Source organism: Gymnoscopelus microlampas, assembly GCF_963454915.1.
Source record: "Gymnoscopelus microlampas genome assembly, chromosome: 16".
Taxonomy (NCBI): Eukaryota; Metazoa; Chordata; class Actinopteri; order Myctophiformes; family Myctophidae; genus Gymnoscopelus; species Gymnoscopelus microlampas.
The window spans coordinates 22,998,878-23,016,969 of record NC_139953.1 but is presented as its reverse complement, the minus strand read 5'-3'; the positions used below and the strand labels follow the sequence as shown (position 1 = coordinate 23,016,969).

General features: G+C 42.3%; 1 protein-coding gene across 1 annotated transcript in view; it reads left to right on the top strand.

The window, feature by feature from the left end:
- Positions 1-14,916, top strand: part of afg1lb (AFG1 like ATPase b) — a 29,195-nt gene extending 14,279 nt beyond the window's left edge. The window contains exons 8-13 of the mRNA XM_084083472.1: positions 6,454-6,536; positions 7,412-7,482; positions 8,517-8,617; positions 10,539-10,679; positions 11,126-11,233; positions 12,847-14,916. Coding sequence (XP_083939598.1) covers positions 6,454-6,536; positions 7,412-7,482; positions 8,517-8,617; positions 10,539-10,679; positions 11,126-11,233; positions 12,847-12,993 — 651 coding nt within the window. The 3' untranslated portion in view covers positions 12,994-14,916. The remainder of the gene's footprint in view (positions 1-6,453; positions 6,537-7,411; positions 7,483-8,516; positions 8,618-10,538; positions 10,680-11,125; positions 11,234-12,846) is intronic.
- Positions 14,917-18,092: the final 3,176 nt, after the last annotated feature.

Here is an 18,092-nt window from a genome sequence, read left to right as displayed (position 1 = left end):
ATATTACTGCAATATAATTGCTTTTCCCCAGTAACAAGTAGTGTAACTTATTACATTTGCTTGCCATCAGTAATAATATTGCAGTTATTAATACAAGTAATGCTGCGTTACTGTGTTACAATGAATGCAATTAGTTTTTGACCTATATATAAAGCACTCTCTCTTCTCTGCATCATTTGTCAATGAGCCACGGTGTGTGTCCGTCCTGCTGCCCAGTCAAACAACATAGTAGGAGGTACTGTAGTCACATGCGAAAAAAGGAACAGACCTACAAGTTATCAACACGCTACATGCAACAGAAATTAGGCTAACATGCGACACATTGTTAGCTTGTAGATCTGTTATTTTTTAGCATGCGCCCTCATGCAAAATTATGACATAACGTGCATGTGCAGGTCAGGACAGATCCAGAGCTCTGAGATGGTAACTTTGAGGTAAGGATTAATATTTCCTATGCATTCGTGCAAATGGCTAATAAAGTCACTCTCTCTGTAATATGTAGATCACTTCTTAACAAATTACGTTTTGCAGAGCTGCACCGGTTCTAAGGTTGGGATGGTTCCTATCGACAGTGTAAAGGACTCCAGGGTAATATTTAAGCCTGATTTGTTCTTAGTGGTATGACGGTGTCCCATGCCAAAAACAGCAGATCTACAAGTTCACATTGATTGATTGATCATGATTATTCATGAACAAAAATGGTTCAGTTCATAGCCCGCAATAACTAGCTCATATCTAGTTCATACTGTAAATTGGTTTGCGGGTTGAGGGGTACCAGGCGCACGCGCACACACACACATCTCTGTATGAGCATGCACAGACAAAAATACAAGTGCACAAGTTACCACTGTAGAACTGTGGTGGCTTCAAGTCACCCCCTTCCAAAGTGACCCCCCCACAAAGCACCACCCTTGCCCTTTCTAATCCACCCTCATCAATGCCCTGAATGCCTCTTGTCCCTTTCTGCTCCATGCTGCCTCCTCTCTTTCAGGGTCCCATGTTCTCCTTTGTGAGGCCATCTGGTTTGGGGTTTGGGGGTCTTGGGGGTGTCTATAGTGGCCTGTTCTGTAACGTTAGGTATGCCTTAGTGGGGTCATCTTGCTAACTAGCTGACCCTTAATCAATTGAATTAAAGCTTGCGGGGACCACTGATTAGGGCGCTCCTGTGTGTGTGTGTGTGTGTGTGTGTGTGTGTGTGTGTGTGTGTGTGTGTGTGTGTGTGTGTGTGTGTGTGTGTGTGTGTGTGTGTGTGTGTGTGTGTGTGTGTGTGTGTGTGTGTGTGTGTGTGTGTGTGTGTGTGTGTGTGTGTGTGTGTGTGTGTGTGTGTGTGTGTGTGTGTGTGTGTGTGTGTGCGCGCGCGCGCACAAGAAAGGAGTGAGTTTTTTTCTATAGTGAGTGAGGGAATGAATGACGGAGTTAAAAAGTAAAAGCCGTACTGACCTTGCCTCCCCATCACCTGAGCTGGAGTGTGAAGGGTTAATCCTTCCACTCTGTCCCCCAGGGCTGATGTCTTTATTTATCTATTGACTTCTGATTAGACGGGACTCCCTCTGCCACCATGCTGTGGCCTCCCATACTACTACCGTATATGCTCTGATTCCAAATTAACCCTAGTCACACAGTTAAATCCTAGGTGTTTGTTAAAAGGTTAAAGCTCTATATTCCGATTGCAATCATTGCGTGTTTGTTCATTAACAGGGGTCTCACCTTCTCTCCAGTTCTTTAATAAACAGAAAATACATTCTAATCTAAATCTAATCAGGAAAGAGAAGCCCATTTATCAGAGTCTATGTTCTAGTGTTCCAGTTTCAATGTTGTCTGCTGTTTTTTTTTTGTTTAGTTTTTTTCATCACTTCCAATTTCACTCATTCTGTCCTGATTGGATAAAATCCCGACCTGAAAATATTATGTTATGTTGACTAAAAAGCTGAGAGGTGGGGACAACCTTGTTACTGAATAAACAATATATAGCAATGAATACTATTGGAATATAGAGCTATTTAACACAGTTATCACTTATCAGTTCATGTTTTGTCAATATTAATGTTTGCCATTAAACAGGCAGGACAGCGCAGTGAGGTGACAATGTGTCATAAGCTGTAGTTTGAAGCCATGACAGGAAAAAACTGTATTAAATATAAGTACCAGATGGACTGTAGCATGTTTGCCTGTTCATTCCGCCATTCTTGGTAAAGCTGTGCGTTTTTCCACTCTTTTCTTTCTTCCACTCCACCTTCTATTGGCCATCCTCTCTGGATGCCTCCAACCCCTCTCTTCTTTGGTCTCACTCTCCTGTTTTGTGCCTTGGCTTTACCTTCCCAAGGTCAGGTCTCTGTGTTTTGGTTGCCGTGTAGTGACCCCCCCGCAACCCCCCCCCCCCCAATACACACACACACACACACACACACACACACACACACACACACACACACACACACACACACACACACACACACACACACACACACACACACACACACACACACACACACACACACACACACACACACACACACACACACACATAATTAAACAGATAGAAAGAAAATGAAGCCGCAACCTGCAAGCTCTTGTCGAAATGAATAAATAAAATAAAACCACCACACACACACACACACACACACACACACACACACACACACACACACACACACACACACACACACACACACACACACACACACACACACACATACACTTTGTTTAGATAGCAATCACTGGCAACACTGCAGGAAAACCTGACTTTCAATTTTCGCTGAAAAATAAATAGATAGAAAGAGATAGAAAGAAAATGTAGGCGAAACCTGCAAGCTCCTGTCGAAATGGTGTTGATGATATTTGATCATTATTGTCCTCTGATGCATTTTGTAGGAGCATAATGGTGTACACTGCATGCCTGCAGAAAATACGCATTTTCCCCTCAAATTAATAATGTTGGTATATAAGTCCAGCCGTCGTTAGATTCTTTTGTATGCATGTACTAGTACAGTATAAGTCAATGTGTGACAGCCACCTTGGAAGTCCTAGATTACATGTTTATCAACGTATTCTATTCAATATATGGCATATGAACATTGTGCCACACTAATTGTATCTGTCTCAAATGTTTTTGCACCTCTAACAGTTTTAATTCTTCACCTCTCCACTCACATATAGCACCTCAATTATTACTTAACCTTGAAAGGTTTATAACTACAAATAACAAATTAATAAGAATTATTATGAAAAAATTAAGAATTATGTATAAAACGAAAAAAGTGCGCTCCTCTGAGCGCATATCCCCGCTAGGCTGGGTTGCTTACCCAGGGCCCACAAAATGTGCAAGCCAGTCATAGCCAATTGGAATGGAATCAGCTAAATCTGATGGATACATCTTGATCACATGACAGAGATGTACAGACTTTTGGACACAATTTGTAGGAGTAGTAGCAAAGTGTGTTTTGAAGAATCTGGAAATCTAGTCTGGCACAAATGGTCGGGGCCTATATGTGGAGAAAGACAGATTTTCATTGTATGACCTACGGTTCAAGAGTTACAGGCCAAAGGCCTGTTATAGCATGAGGCCAATTTGAAGAATTTAGGGCAGAGGTTCTTCCTTGGCCTACTGGGAGTGTGTGTGCAAAGTTTCACGCCGATCGGTTCAACAGTGCTGGAGATTAGCTGTTGACAAACTGACTCACAGGAGATTTCCGGTGGATAAAATACCCTAATGTTGAGCTACCTCCATATTAGCCACATTAGTTATTGAATGTGATCTTTTAGTGTGCTCCTACTAACATCATGCGAGGCCCTCTGTTGGCCAGGTGTAGGTAACACAATATCCCAGCTGAGGCTGTTTGCACAGTGGTTAACTTATGTTTTAGTATGGTGAGTCAAAAAGGGGTGGTGGTGGTGGGGGGGGGGGGGGGGGGGTTCAGTGGGGTCCAGGATCACGAAAGGCGGGGCCCCCGCGCTAAAAAGATGTTTCCCCAAGAGGAGCAACCGAGGCAGGGGAGGTTGTGAGAACGACCCCTCAGAACAAACCATCCCTGGCCCAAGGCGGTCACACTTTAAGGGAATAGATCATTAGGTGTAATTAGGGTGTTCACATTGTTACACCCCCCCCCCCCCATTCCCCCACCCCATTCCCCAAGACTGAATGAATACACCAGATACACCCCCCACACACACACACACACGCACACATAACGCACACACACGCACACGCAAATGCACACACCAGCTCCCCAGTTACTGAAAACACTTTGATGTCAGAAGAGTCTTCCAGGACTCGGCAGCATAAAGGCACTGTTTTAAGCTTTCTCTTTTTTCTTTTCTTTTCTCTACTCTCGACCCCTCTATCACTGCCTCCCTCTTTTCTTCTGTCTCTCCTCACAAGCCTGTAAGACACACATGGATGAATGAAGGACAACCTTTCCCCTTCTCCCTCCCTCCCCTCATGCTCTCTCTCCCTCCCCTTCCATCTCTCTTTTTTTTCCCCTTTTCTATTTTTCAGCCTTCCCACCCTGCGTTTCTTTGAGGCCCTGGTCAATTCTCTGGGCCAAACAAGAAGAAGAAAAAAAAAAGCCCATCAAATGTTTTCTGCTGCCAAGTAATGAGGGAGTGGACCTCATCAGGGCCCAATAGTCGGCTATCTTGGCTTTTGTAGCAGCTCAATGGCACCGCGCTCTTTGAAAAACTCAAAAGCAACTTTTTGAGAAGCAAAAGGATAGAGAAATATAGGGTACGAAGGGTGTGTGTGTGTGTGTGTGTGCGTGTGTGTGTGCGTGTGCGCGTGCACGCACGTGCATGCCGTTTTTATGGTAAACGGCTGTCCAGACAGCTCGGACAATGACATGATTGGAGCTACATGTGTTTGCGATGACTTTCTTCTAAAGAGACTGTGATTCTCATGTCTATCATCCGTCTTCTTGCTTGCACCCTGACGAGCCTCCCGCGGTTTGTCCCTCTGCGTTTGTGTTCATGTCTGTGAACGAATGTGGGTGTTTTCAAATCGTACTCGTAGAATGTAGGGAAACTACCAGCACATTCATACTGTTTTATTTTCTGTAAGGCTTTCAAATTAGGCTTTTAAGTTGTATATAAAAAAAAATATGAAATTGAAATAAATATGAAATTGAAATAAAAGTTTGCAGAAAAGGACAAGTTAAGACGTAGATAGGCATAGGGCTGAGATGTCAAAGTAGATTTACACGGACAGGCCTGTGAGTCGAGTGTGTGGGCTGTGGGGGGGTGGGGTGGTGGTGGCTGGGGGATACACTAGACTAGAGAATATAGGTGGATGAAATCCCAGAGGAGGGAGAACTTGACAATCCCTTCAAGATGAATAATCAAGTAATGACCCTCTGCCTCATCTGATTATAAATAGTCGATGGAATCATCACTGCTGATTATGTTTCCCGTCCTACTTCGTTCTCCTCTCTTATTTTCACATCGAGACCATAACCCCCATCAGCTGCCTATAGGTCTGTGGGGGGGGGGGTGGCAGAAGAAAAGACGAGCGTGGATTCTTAAGACGTGGCGGTGATGGTGACAACTGTTGTGTTTTTTTTATTTTAAAGGGACTCTTTACCCGTTGGTGGCAGTGATGAGGTCACGGTATGGCTGATGAAATGACACCTCCCTTTTGTGCGCGGGGGAGGGAGAGTTTGTCAGGTTGTTATTAAAGCCTGATTCAGCCAATTGGCTCGGAGTAGGAACCCCGTTTTGCGCGGACGCAGAGATAAAAAGTTGACAGCAGAGAAGAATGGAGTATTTCCGTCCCCTTGCTTTGTAGTGATTGCTAATTATCCTCCAGCTCAACGAGGCCGGTGGCAGAAATTCACTGATTTCATAATTTGCTGGAGCTGTCAGTGAATAACCCAGTTGCCCAGCGATTGGTTTGGATGGGATGATAGCAATTCTTTTCTTTGCTCTGATAGAATGGAGGAGCTGATGATTATAGTTTGCGCTTTACTCCCTGACATGAATCCTGTTGACGTTTTACACCAAATGAGAAAGTTTGAACTCTGTATCACAAGTTCACTCTGGTTTAGCCTACTCGACTACTAGATCAGCTCAACAACATGTTTAGAAGTGACACAAAGTGCCAGAGAGCCCCAAGAGACTGGGTTACACTTGGATGAAGTGTTTTCCCTTTTCCCTCTTGTGGGTCTCGTTTGGAATTAATTAACTTATTGAATGAGGTGACAGCAAGAGGACCATCACAGTAAAATCCAAAGTCTTAATGCAACTCACAGTTAAATGAACACTCGACATAATGACAAAGTATTCAATAATAATCTGTTATTCATATTTCTATATTATACTTTGCCACATACCTAGCTAGTAGATCTGCAATTTCCAGTGCGTTTCCTGGTAATCAAAGAAAATTCTGAAAGCCAATGCATAACCACACAAATTAACTACACATACTACTTTTAATTGCTCCTGTGTGCACTTATGTGTTTGTAGGAATACTGCCAGACCATCTGTTTAGACTCCGGAATTGACTACAGAAGGCTAGACAAGGCTGGAGCAGGGCGTCTGTACTACCTGTAAGACACACACACACACACACACACACACACACACACACACACACACACACACACACACACACACACACTCCCATTTGTGTCCCGGTTTGTTTACTAGCTAAGCTGAGAGGGTGCACTTAAGGGTGTTTTATAATAGTTGAAAACACACACACACACACACACACACACACACAGATGTACATGGACTATCCATATTTGTTAGAGTTTGTATTCAACAGCTGAAAGAGAAGGGACACATACAGTAGCCTATATAAATGGTGAGAAGAAGCCAGGAGCACGTAAAAAGACCTGTATTACCTTGGTAGGAACCATCAGGAGAATCATAAAACAGGAATCAATAGTGTATGAGACAATGGTTCACCTTTTAAAAAGCTACTTTTTTGTTTTTCTCCCATCGCAATACACACACACACACACACACACACACACACACACACACACACACACACACACACACACACACACACACACACACACACACACACAGAGAGTATGAATAACGCTGCTGTTGCTGGAGCTTTCAAGTGCCTTCGTCTTTTCAGTGTATGTAAATAGAACACGTCATACTTTCTTTTTACCTGAAGTTAACACACACACACACACACACACACACACACACACACACACACACACACACACACACTGCAGTCTAATTCTGATGTGCATTCACAGTCTGATGCTTGTGTTTAGAGTCTAACATCCTGTTCTTTACTGACGGAGTGAAAAGCTAAGTACCCCCCTCCCTCGCTCACGTCGCTTTCACCGTTTGATGTGGCTACTTCAGCAGTATTAATTTCATATTCTATTATTCCCCCTTTCTCTCTCTCACTCTGTCTGTGTGTGTGTGTGTCTGTCTGTCTGTCTCTGTGCAGCACAAGTGAACCCGATGCAGAGGCCTTCATGGATGATCTGTTTGATGAGCTGGCCTTGAGACAAAAGAGTGGTATGGAGCTTAATTCACCTCTCCTGATAAAGTAAAAGAGTGAGGGTTGAATGGAGTGATGTGTGGTCAATGTACAGGTTCTATATGCATTGACTACATGCAGGGTAGCGCTAACTGGCTCGTCATTATACCATTTAGTCTTGCATAGCCAGACTATTGGAGATCTCCGTCTACTCATTAGATTATATATCGGGAGATCCAGACCAATCAACTTCAAACTGGGTGTATGTACTGTTACTGTATCGCAAGGACCCGGGGGAGTGATACGCCGCGGGGGAAGTCGGTCAGATCAGCAGATCTCCAATAAATATAGATAAATCTGCATATCCCATATGACGTCATACAACTGAAGTCATAGACTGGCCTGGACTCCATATTTGGGCACGCCTGACATGGAACTCCATATATGGGCATAAAATAATAATAATAAACTTTATTTGTATAGCACTTTCATGACATGAAATGCAGCTCAAAGTGCTTTACAGAGCAAGAATACACAGTTACAACTAATTTAACAATAAAGCAAAAAAAAGAAAAGAAAAAGCATAAAACAACATTAAAATAATAGCAAAAGGCAGTGAATCGGGCAATACAGTGAGGTCATGGGTAACAACACAGAGATTTAAAAATCAACCAAAAAATCAGCTAAAAGCAAGAGTGAAGAAGTAGGTCTTGAGCTGTGCTTTAAAGCTATCGACAGAGGCTGCCTGTCTTAGGTGTAATGGGAGTTTATTCCACGCTGTTGGTCCGTAGAAGCAGAATGCTGCTTCACCGTATTTTTTATATGTCATTGTAGGCACTTCGAGCAGGTAAAAAAAAAGGGACACAGACGGGTAGACGGGTACAGTGGCATAACTGGGGCATGCATTCCCAACTTGCATCATTCCCTATTTGCATCTTTCCTGAATAGCTCTGTGCTAGCAGTTTAGTAACTCAAAATGTACATCCCCCAAAATACCAGTTGCGGCCTTCAAGCAGCGCTGTCATATTGGTGTGTGTGTGTGTGTGTGTATGTGTTCGTTGTGCTTCCATAGTGGCGGGTCCTCGGGTGCTCACAGTACAGGGTAGAGAATTGAGGCTGCAGAAGACCTGCGGCACCATCGCAGACTGCACCTTCCATGAGCTGTGTGATAGAGTGAGTTTTGATTTTATTCATTCAGGTTTGTTTGGTTCCTGTGTGGCGAGGGGGGGGGGGGGGTGTCAAGGTGAACATGCCACTTGTCACCTGTACAGGTTAATATGGTTCATAGCTTCCAGCCTTATTTTGTGTCAATTAACCAGTGATTCCACTGCTAACACTTTAACTGTGCAGCAGTTGCTTTTCCTTTAACAGCATACATCTTCATGAAACACCCATGGAAACACTGCATGCATATGGTTACATGTTACTGTTATTCTGACAAGCTACACACCGCATTCTCACTGATGTGTGGCAGGGTTATGCTGTACATTGTAATCACTTCCTGGTGTGACTGTGAACAGAATAACTAGAGAACGGATGGCTGGATTTTCAGGAAAGTTGACGGCAATGAAGGCAGTAGTCTGCTCCAAAGGGGTGATTCAATAAGGGATGATTCAATTTTGAGTCGAAAAGGTCATGGTCAAAATGACCTAATGGGCCACATCTCAGGCACCAAAGTAAAACAATCACTGAATAAACCAACCAACCAAACAACCAAGTTGTCACTTCGGCGGAAGGTGTTGATGCAGGCAGGGTTTGCACTCCCAGGAGCATTGCATTTGTGACATGCTTTTGTCAGTCAAAGGAGCACTTAACACATAACACCATCTTGTCCTTGGGTTGAGTGAAATTGATTGCCAACCATTATTTCAAGTTTATTTCATTAATTGAGAGGATGCTCTGATTAAATTTGAATTCCTAAAAAGCTGTATTTAACACTTGAAAGAAATGAAGGAAGTGTCTTCCTGATGGCATCACTGGAAGAAAAAATAAGTTTTGACTCGTTGACACATACCAAATTATAGTTTACATATTATAATTGTAGATTATGAACATAATAAATATGATGTTTTGGATTGCTTTGCCGTACAGAGAATTTTATGCTCGTCCCTCATGTGCTCACACATATGCGCACGCAAACACACACACACACACACACACACACACACACACACACACACACACACACACACACACACACACACACACACACACACTGGTAAACCAAAACTTCTACATGCTCCTAAACAAAAATACCCACATTCAAAGAATTCCCTCTGCTTCTGAATTTGCCTTCTTTTTGTCCCTGCTTCATTCACCACATCTCTCTGTCTCCATTTGTATCCTCCACCTCACATTGTTTTCGTCTCATGCTGTCCTTCTTGCTTCTTTTGTCCTCTTCCAAGCACTTACTGTCCACCTCTTGCTCTCAAACTGCATCATGGCCACTCCTGTTCAATACACACGTCCCTGTGCTGCTCAGCGTCAAAGAGCTACAGTCTATTGGCGGTTCTTTTTCTTTTCTCTTTTTGCTCTGTACAAATGGCACTGCCAGTCGAGACTAAAATAAAGCAGCGAGGGAACGTATATATATAGTAAGGACGAGCCGTTCCCTACACACACACACACATACACCCACAGTACATTAACACTGATCGACTAAAGTTCCGTCATTATTCATTTTATCACTATGATCAATGATCATAGCACTGCTGGACAGCTATTAATCTGGGACTTAATACCTTTTGTTTTTACTCACTGTAATCAATTTGCTCTCTGCACACATATTTGACTTTATATTTGACAATACATTTATGTTGTTATCCTTACTAGCTGCTAAGATAATTGAATTTCCCTTAATGGATCAATAGTCATGTATGTCTGCATGTCTGTCTTGTTTATGCTCGAGTGTTTGTGTGTGCATATGCGTGCATAAGTCACTTCGACGGTGCCTACAGTATACTATGTTTCTTGGCCGGGCTTTAGCATCCCCCGGCCAACAAAGTGCCTGACAAGTGTGTCTTGAGTGTTAAGATATAGACAAGTGTGTATCGATGATCTGCGGTAGCTAACCTGCCTGATTGTTGTGTTCCAGCCTCTGGGTGCCAGTGACTATCTTGAGATGGCGCAGGTCTTTGACACAGTTTTCATCCGCCATGTTCCCATGCTGACTCTGACACTGAAGGACCAGGCCAGACGCTTTATCACCCTCATTGATAACTTCTATGACCGCAAGGTACTTGAGCTGGAGGTCCCTTTGTTATTATACAATACTAGGCATCCACAGAAAATATAATCTCAAGGAGGCTAAGCAACACCTGGAACTCTGTTGCAGGTTGAAGCAGGTTACAAAGGAGTTGTTGCTGTGTGTTAAACATTTATCAGAAAAACAGAAAATGTAGAAATGTTTAAAGACTTCTCCTGTTCAGCAACATAAAGATGAGAGTGGGTGTCCAGGAACAAAACATGATATAATGCTACTACTTCTACTGTTACTACTACTACTTCTACTGTAATAATAATAATAATAATAATAACTTTTTTGTATAGCACAATTGATAATCTGAATAAAACCTAAACATAGAATTGAATAAAAAGGGAATAAAATAGATTTAGGCACCTTAGGTTAAATCAACTCTAAAATACCCTCAAATGAACGAACTTGAAATGTCTCTGTCCCAGGTGAGGGTGGTCCTGCTGGCAGCGGCTCCACTGGAGCACCTGTTCGTCCGTTCTGGAGGGGAAGATGAGAGGGACCGTTTGCTACTGGATGACCTGGGCCTCAAAGGGGTAAATTAACCTCTGTGACCACATGCCATTTAACCTGCTGTGCATATTTTGGGCATGTCATTATAGGCCCTTTCAAATATAGCAAAAAGAGCACATCTACATGCTCGGAAGTTGTCGGAACGTGTCGTGATGTGCAGCCTTCGTAATACAACAAAGTATATACTGTAAGTCGTAAAGCTAGTTCACTTTTTTTTGTGAATATAATTTTATTTTGACCAACTCTAATGGTATCCGTCTCAGCCAACTCTATTGGCTCAGTGGTAAACATTTCAGCACCCGAGTTTGAATCCCTGGTAAGTTTTGATTGGTTGACTGCTTAATTGACCATTTTTTAAAGGTACAGACAGCACACAAGTTAAAAACACCCCAAATGGATGACACAAAAAGCCCCAATGGCTTGTTTCCATTGTGGTCCATTAAACATTCAACACTCAAACAACTGGACAGTGCAACAGTGCAATACAAAAACTACACACAAATATAGAAAATCTAAACTTACAGTTTAAATTCATGATAATGACATACAGTAAAAGGAGGTGGAAGTACAACACATGGAGGACGTCACTCACAGGGAGTGAGACGTTTACAACCCTGGGTGAGGGAGTCCAAATTGAATGTCCAAGGAGCCATGCTTTTAGGTCATCCTTAAAATGTAATGGGGAAGTTATATATAAGTATTCCACTGTGTTGTGCATAGGCTACAGAGTGCAGCTTTAAGTGGTTAACACTGCACAGTCTGCATCAGAACATAGTGATCTAGAACGCAAAGAAACAGCAGACGGTAGCCGCTATTGTAAATGAATAGCGTCCCCAGTTCTGTCCTCCTAACAGACTGTTGTTCAGTGAACATGAGACGTCCAGGTGGTTCCAGGTACCGCAGGTACTACAAGGTACTACTTGTTATTATACCCTAGGTACTTACTAGCGCATGCTTGTTTCCTTAGCACTCTTAATTTGTGGAGAACTGACCCTGTTGTTGGTTGACAAAGGTTCATGGTGCTTACGAGGTGGCTCTGGATTAGAGTGTTTGCTAACTGCCTAAATTGTAATTTGCAAATAACTGCGTTTCAAAATGGAAATTGGAACTGAAACTCCCTAACCTTTTTTTATGGAAGGCAGGGTAGGGGAATTAATCCAGCATACTTTTTTTTAAAGAAAGCCCTGTCATTGAAATTGCTACACTTGACCGTACCTTGAGCTCTGTTGTGTGAGACTTGGTGTGAAGAAGCTCTCTTGAGATTCTGATGCTACTATGTTCTCAGTAGAGATGTACCGATAAAAAATACGGATTCTGATACCCATAACTTATTAATTCCATTAATAATTGTTAATGTGCAGCTACAAGTTAGTAAATGTATAATGTAAATAGTACAGTAAGAGTATAAAACAGTTGAGCAACATCAACTGAAGCAATCAAAATATGACTGTAAATGAAATATAATCTTGATAAATGACGTGGTATTCGATTGGCATACTCGCCGATACCAGCATTTTGCGGCAGCTTTTGCGATACTGATATCGGTATCGGAACAACTCTAGTTCTCAGTTAAATGTTGTAACAAAAGAAGATGCATTGATCTCAGCCCTGTTGTACTGTTCTCTCCTCTCCTTAGACGGCAGCGGAGGTGCTGACCCTGTTCACGGCCGAGGAGGAGATTTTTGCCTTTCAGAGGACCGTCTCCAGACTGACGGAGATGCAGTCAGAAATGTACTGGATCCAGGGAGACCGCAGTCACGGCAAGACACACTCAGACACATAATGTCCTCTGCCTGCTGGTGTGCACATATGCGGTGTTATGTTATGTATATGTTCACATTATGCAATAGGCAGCATATTATACTCTACCTCATGAACCACCATGTTTTCCGCTGGTGTGCACATATACAGTACATGTTATGTATATTTTCACATTATGCAATGGCATATAATACTGTACCTCATGAACCACCATGTTTTCTGAGATCAGATAATGATCAGATTTCAGTCCAAGCAGTCACAGGCAAGATAGGGAACATATGGGATCCTGCTTCTGCAGGTGTTTGTACACTCTCAGTTAAGTAAACACTCAGGATTTTACTGAGTAAGAATAGAAGATAACGTGTCTAATGGACACCAGATATCTCTGCAGAAATAATGGGTGGTGGCCATGGTTTTATTTTGGATTTTTTTCTTCACATCATGTCACAGTGTTTGAGTTTAATACAGCATATTGATTAATTGTATTAATCCCATGGACAGGAAATTAATTTCCTAACCACACTGAAAGATACAACAGTATGGACAACTACCGGTAATATGACAGTAAAGACTACAATCTGTACTGTTACTATAAACCAAAAACTACCTGAAAATACGAGAACCTTTGAGGCATAGACAAAGAAATAGAAACAGCATCCACAAAAAGGTTAACCGTGAACTACAAATGTTTTTAAAAACTTGACAACAGTCGGAACAATGAACCTCCACAGCCTCTCTGTGAAACAAGGCATCATCTACATTCGTACACAGAATGTACTTCTAAGATCATTCAAAATCCTAAATAAAGGATGGCTTTCAAAATGTAAAGCAGTCTGCAGTGTAAATCTAGTTCTACACTGAGATCTAGATCTCTTTGAGTTTGTTAAGTCTTTGGCAGTAAGGCTCCCTCCCCAGGAGAGGGAAGCATAAAAGAGAGACCCGATAGCCGAGTGGTTAGGGCACATAAACCACATGGGCTCGAATGCCTGACAGCTATTCCCCGGTTTGATTCTTGGCCGGCTGGACCATTTGCTGCATGTCACTCCCCTAGACTCTCTCTCATTGTTTCCTGTCTCTCTCCACTGTACCTATAAAATAAAGGCTAAAAAAAGCCAGCCCCCAAAATAATAACCCCCCTAAAAAAGAAAGAAAAAACTGAGAACTGCTAAAATGGTTTCTTAACTCTCCTGTTGCTCTCTTCCTCTTGTGGATAGCTGCTATACATAATTTCTATAGAATAGTTCCTAACATCAGTTTAACATAAGGCTTACAGGTGTTCAGAGAAAATAGGCAACAAGTGGCCTCCACAGAAGATGACTGCTGCCCTCTAGTGGTTGAAATGGAAACATGAGAGATAACTAATTCCACACATGTCATGTCCCCTGACGTTTTTGTTTGTTTGTTGCCCTGACCATGTGAACAGGGAGCAGTCCTTTCCAGATGTATGTAGATAGAAGTTCATATAAATAATAGTCAAGATTTATTATTTTAATGGGACAAAAGCAGAACATACAGAGCTGTGCATACAGAAGATTTGTCTGTATGCACTGTGTGTTGGAAGGGAATAAAAGGTTAACTACAAAAATGTGTGCAAAATGTTGAATGTTACATTTGAAGATTAGCCTAACATGCCTTTAATAAACATTTCACAGTTCCATAAAATAGTTCTTTTTAATTACTTTCATAAATAAATAGAAAATTATACATTATTATTATTGTTATTAGATTGTCAGGGCTGTATCGTGCAAGTGGATGTCTCTGATCCAGTCTCACTTGGATTTGGTCTTCTTCCTCTGTCTTGGCCACTGACACTCGTTTTATTGTGATATATTGATGCATTGATTGCACAAAATCAATTGATTTATTTATCTTATTTGGACTTTACATGGTCTCATTTGCAAGCATGTTCATTCTCATTCTCTCTATTTGTACTGCTGTCTGGATCTTATTGACTGTCACTGTTCTTCATTATTAGTGCTTACTAATAAATACACGTATACTATCCTCTGAGTAAGCCTAATTTCTGGTCTAGTGGTTCATTGTCTTGAAACCAAGATCCCCCCCCCCCCAAATAAAAGCACACCAATGATTTAGTGATTAATATAGGTAAGGTGAGGTACATTTTATTTATAAAGCGCCTTTCAAAGTAAAAATCATTACACAAAAATGCACAGAAATAAGTAAAATAGCAAAAAACACTGCATAGCAAAATCATAGATAGCATGTTCTCTAAAATGCGTATAAATTGATTGTGGGGCTTCAGGAGATGCATTTCATTATCTCCAGCAGAGTGTACTGTACTTTGTTTCACAGAACTTTTCATGAGTGTCTGTAGGTGGCAGCAGAGGGCAAGTGATCGCAGGAGGGTTTGTTATTGCGTCCCTCTTAAAGATGAGGTCATTCTAGTGCACCACTCTGCCTGTCCAGGCTGGACGCTGGGCCCAGCCCAGCTTGTCTCCGTCATCCCAGGCCCTAGCCTAGACCATTGGTTCTCAACCTTTTCAAGCCACGACCCCCCACAATAACCACCCTGACAAGCACTTGGAATTGTAGCAGTTGAGGCATTACATTTTGTTTGACTCTGTTCCACGATAAATATTGTGAAAATAGCAGATCGTTGTGAGGCATTGTGAGCTTGTAGATGGGCTATTTTGTTTGCCTATTTCTTATATTATTTGACAATTTGGCCAATGTTTTACCAATTTTTATAGTAGTTTGTTTATTGCTTTTGATGCAGTAATGGTCTTTTTCTTTCAATTTTTTTGTTTGTTGAGGTATTAAAAACAGTCCTTAAATTGTCACTTCACTGTCATCTGGCGAACCCCAAAATATCATGTGGGGGTCCCAACCCACAGGTTGAGAACCACTGCCTTAGACACAGTAGGTAGTGGTACCAGCGCCTCCAGAACATAGTGGCATTTTCAAAGCATCCCATTAGAAATGTTATGCTACATGATCACATACTTGGCTGGGCCTCTGTACTGTAATGACACATTCCCGGGCAATGTTTTGATGTGGTCGTGATGGGTGTGTTTTAACCCAGTAAGCCCTGAGGACGATTCGCCTTCTAAATCAGTATAGTCCTCAAACCTTTTCGTGCCAAGGACCCCCAAATTGATATATGTTTGGCCACGGCCCCCCGTCTGAAAATGCTTTGTGCGAGGCCGGGACCCCCGGAAGAGAAGATTTGTGTTTAAAGAAATCTAAATTATTCCAACTTTCAAGATTTTTCAGAAATGTTCAAAAATAGCAGATGTACAAGCTCGTGACACGCTGCAAGCTTGTATATCTGCTATTTTTACTTCTTATAATTTTTATCCCGCGATTTTTGTAACCCATTTTTTTCACCCGGTGTCAATTTCCTAAGTGATCCTGGGCACTACACCAGCCCTACACCAGCGCTACACCAGTCCCCCATAGCCTAGGGAGGCCAGGGCCGAGCTCATGCTTCCTTCAGTGCATGAGAGCCAACTGACCTTCTTGTCACCTGACAGGGGAGAGTTTCCCTGGTTGGACGTAGCGCGTGGAAGGAACACGTTATTCCAACCAGTTCCCTTCCCCTCCATCAGGCGCCCCGGCTGTCGGGGGGAGGCGGTATAGTGACCAGGATTACTACATGTTTTTGTGAGGGTATTAACTACCCTGGTAGACACGGGGAGAACATGCAAACTCCACACAGAGTAGGCCCTTTCGCCAACCCCACCTAGGGTATGGGCGCTGATGACGTGGAGGAGGAGACACGCCCCCAGCGCCCACAGCGTCCCTGGCGGGAATCGAACCCAGGACCACAGCGTCCCTGGCGGGAATCGAACCCAGGACCTTCTAGCTGTGAGGCGACAGCGCTACCGACTGCGCCACCGTGCCCTATATCTGCTATTTTTGAATATCCATCCATCGCAACAATCTGCAATGACACAGGTGCTTTCCCGGTTTATGTGGTTATTTTGTGTTTTTTTTTAAATGATGTACCATTACGTACGCTACGGTATAGTAGGTAGCCTACTTGTATCTAAGCAGCCAGCGTCACATTTCAAGAAAGGAAATGCCAGATTAGATGTATTACATAATGACATCCAGGGACAAAAACGGACACAAAGGCCAACAACAGGCAAAGAAATATGTGCATTTGTGTGTGAAAATAGGCCTATGCGCTTGTGTTTGTTTGTGTACGCGAGTGTGTGTGAAACATAAAAGTTTGTCTGTTAGTTTGTGAAGCCCCCAGCCGCCAGAACTTGTCAATGAAAGAAAAATCAATCACGCTCTATTCTGAGGCCCCTAATCCAATCAGAGTATTACGCCGTTCGGGACAACATCAGACGCAAACAGAGATGGGCCACCCTCTTTTGTGAATGCCTTAATTGGATGATTTACGCTGGCACAATGGGGTGGTTGCTGCGGTCCTCGCGTCCTCCGAAGCACGCCCGTGGGTAGGCTACCTCACTGACCGTGGTTGGTGAGCCTGCATGGTGAAAGTAACTAAGTACATGTACTCAAGTACTGTACTTAAGTACAATTTTTAGTTACTTTTACTTTACTGAAGTATTTACAATTTTCAATACTTTTAATTATACTCTCCACGATATCTCAGAGGCAAATATTATACTTTTACTCCACTACAATTATTTAAAAATGTATAATTGTAGTGGAGGACCATGTTGCATGCGACGCGTTGTGAGTTTGTAGATCTGCTATTTTCAAAAGATTTTTATACGTTGTATACATTTGAAACCTGTGAAATGGGACTTTCTCCATAATGAGTAGCCTACTTTCTACTTTTGGCACAAAGTACATTTTGATACCAATACCTTTGTACGTTTACTCAAATACATTTAGAATTCCAGACTTTTACTTATTACTTATTTTTCTACATTGCAGTATTGATACTTTTACTTAAGTAAAACATTTGAGTACTCTTTCCACCACTGCTGAGAAGGAAATTAAACAAAACTTGTATTTCTGAAGGAAAAACTGAAATGCACCATGTTCACTCTGGCTTGTATTTACTTACCTGGTATTTGTTGATATTTTAGGCCTACGGGTCTTGTGTGTGCAAGGATGATGGGTTCAGCTTCTGCCTTGCTGCTTTGGCTCCAGTCCTTGAACGCATTAGAACTGATTATG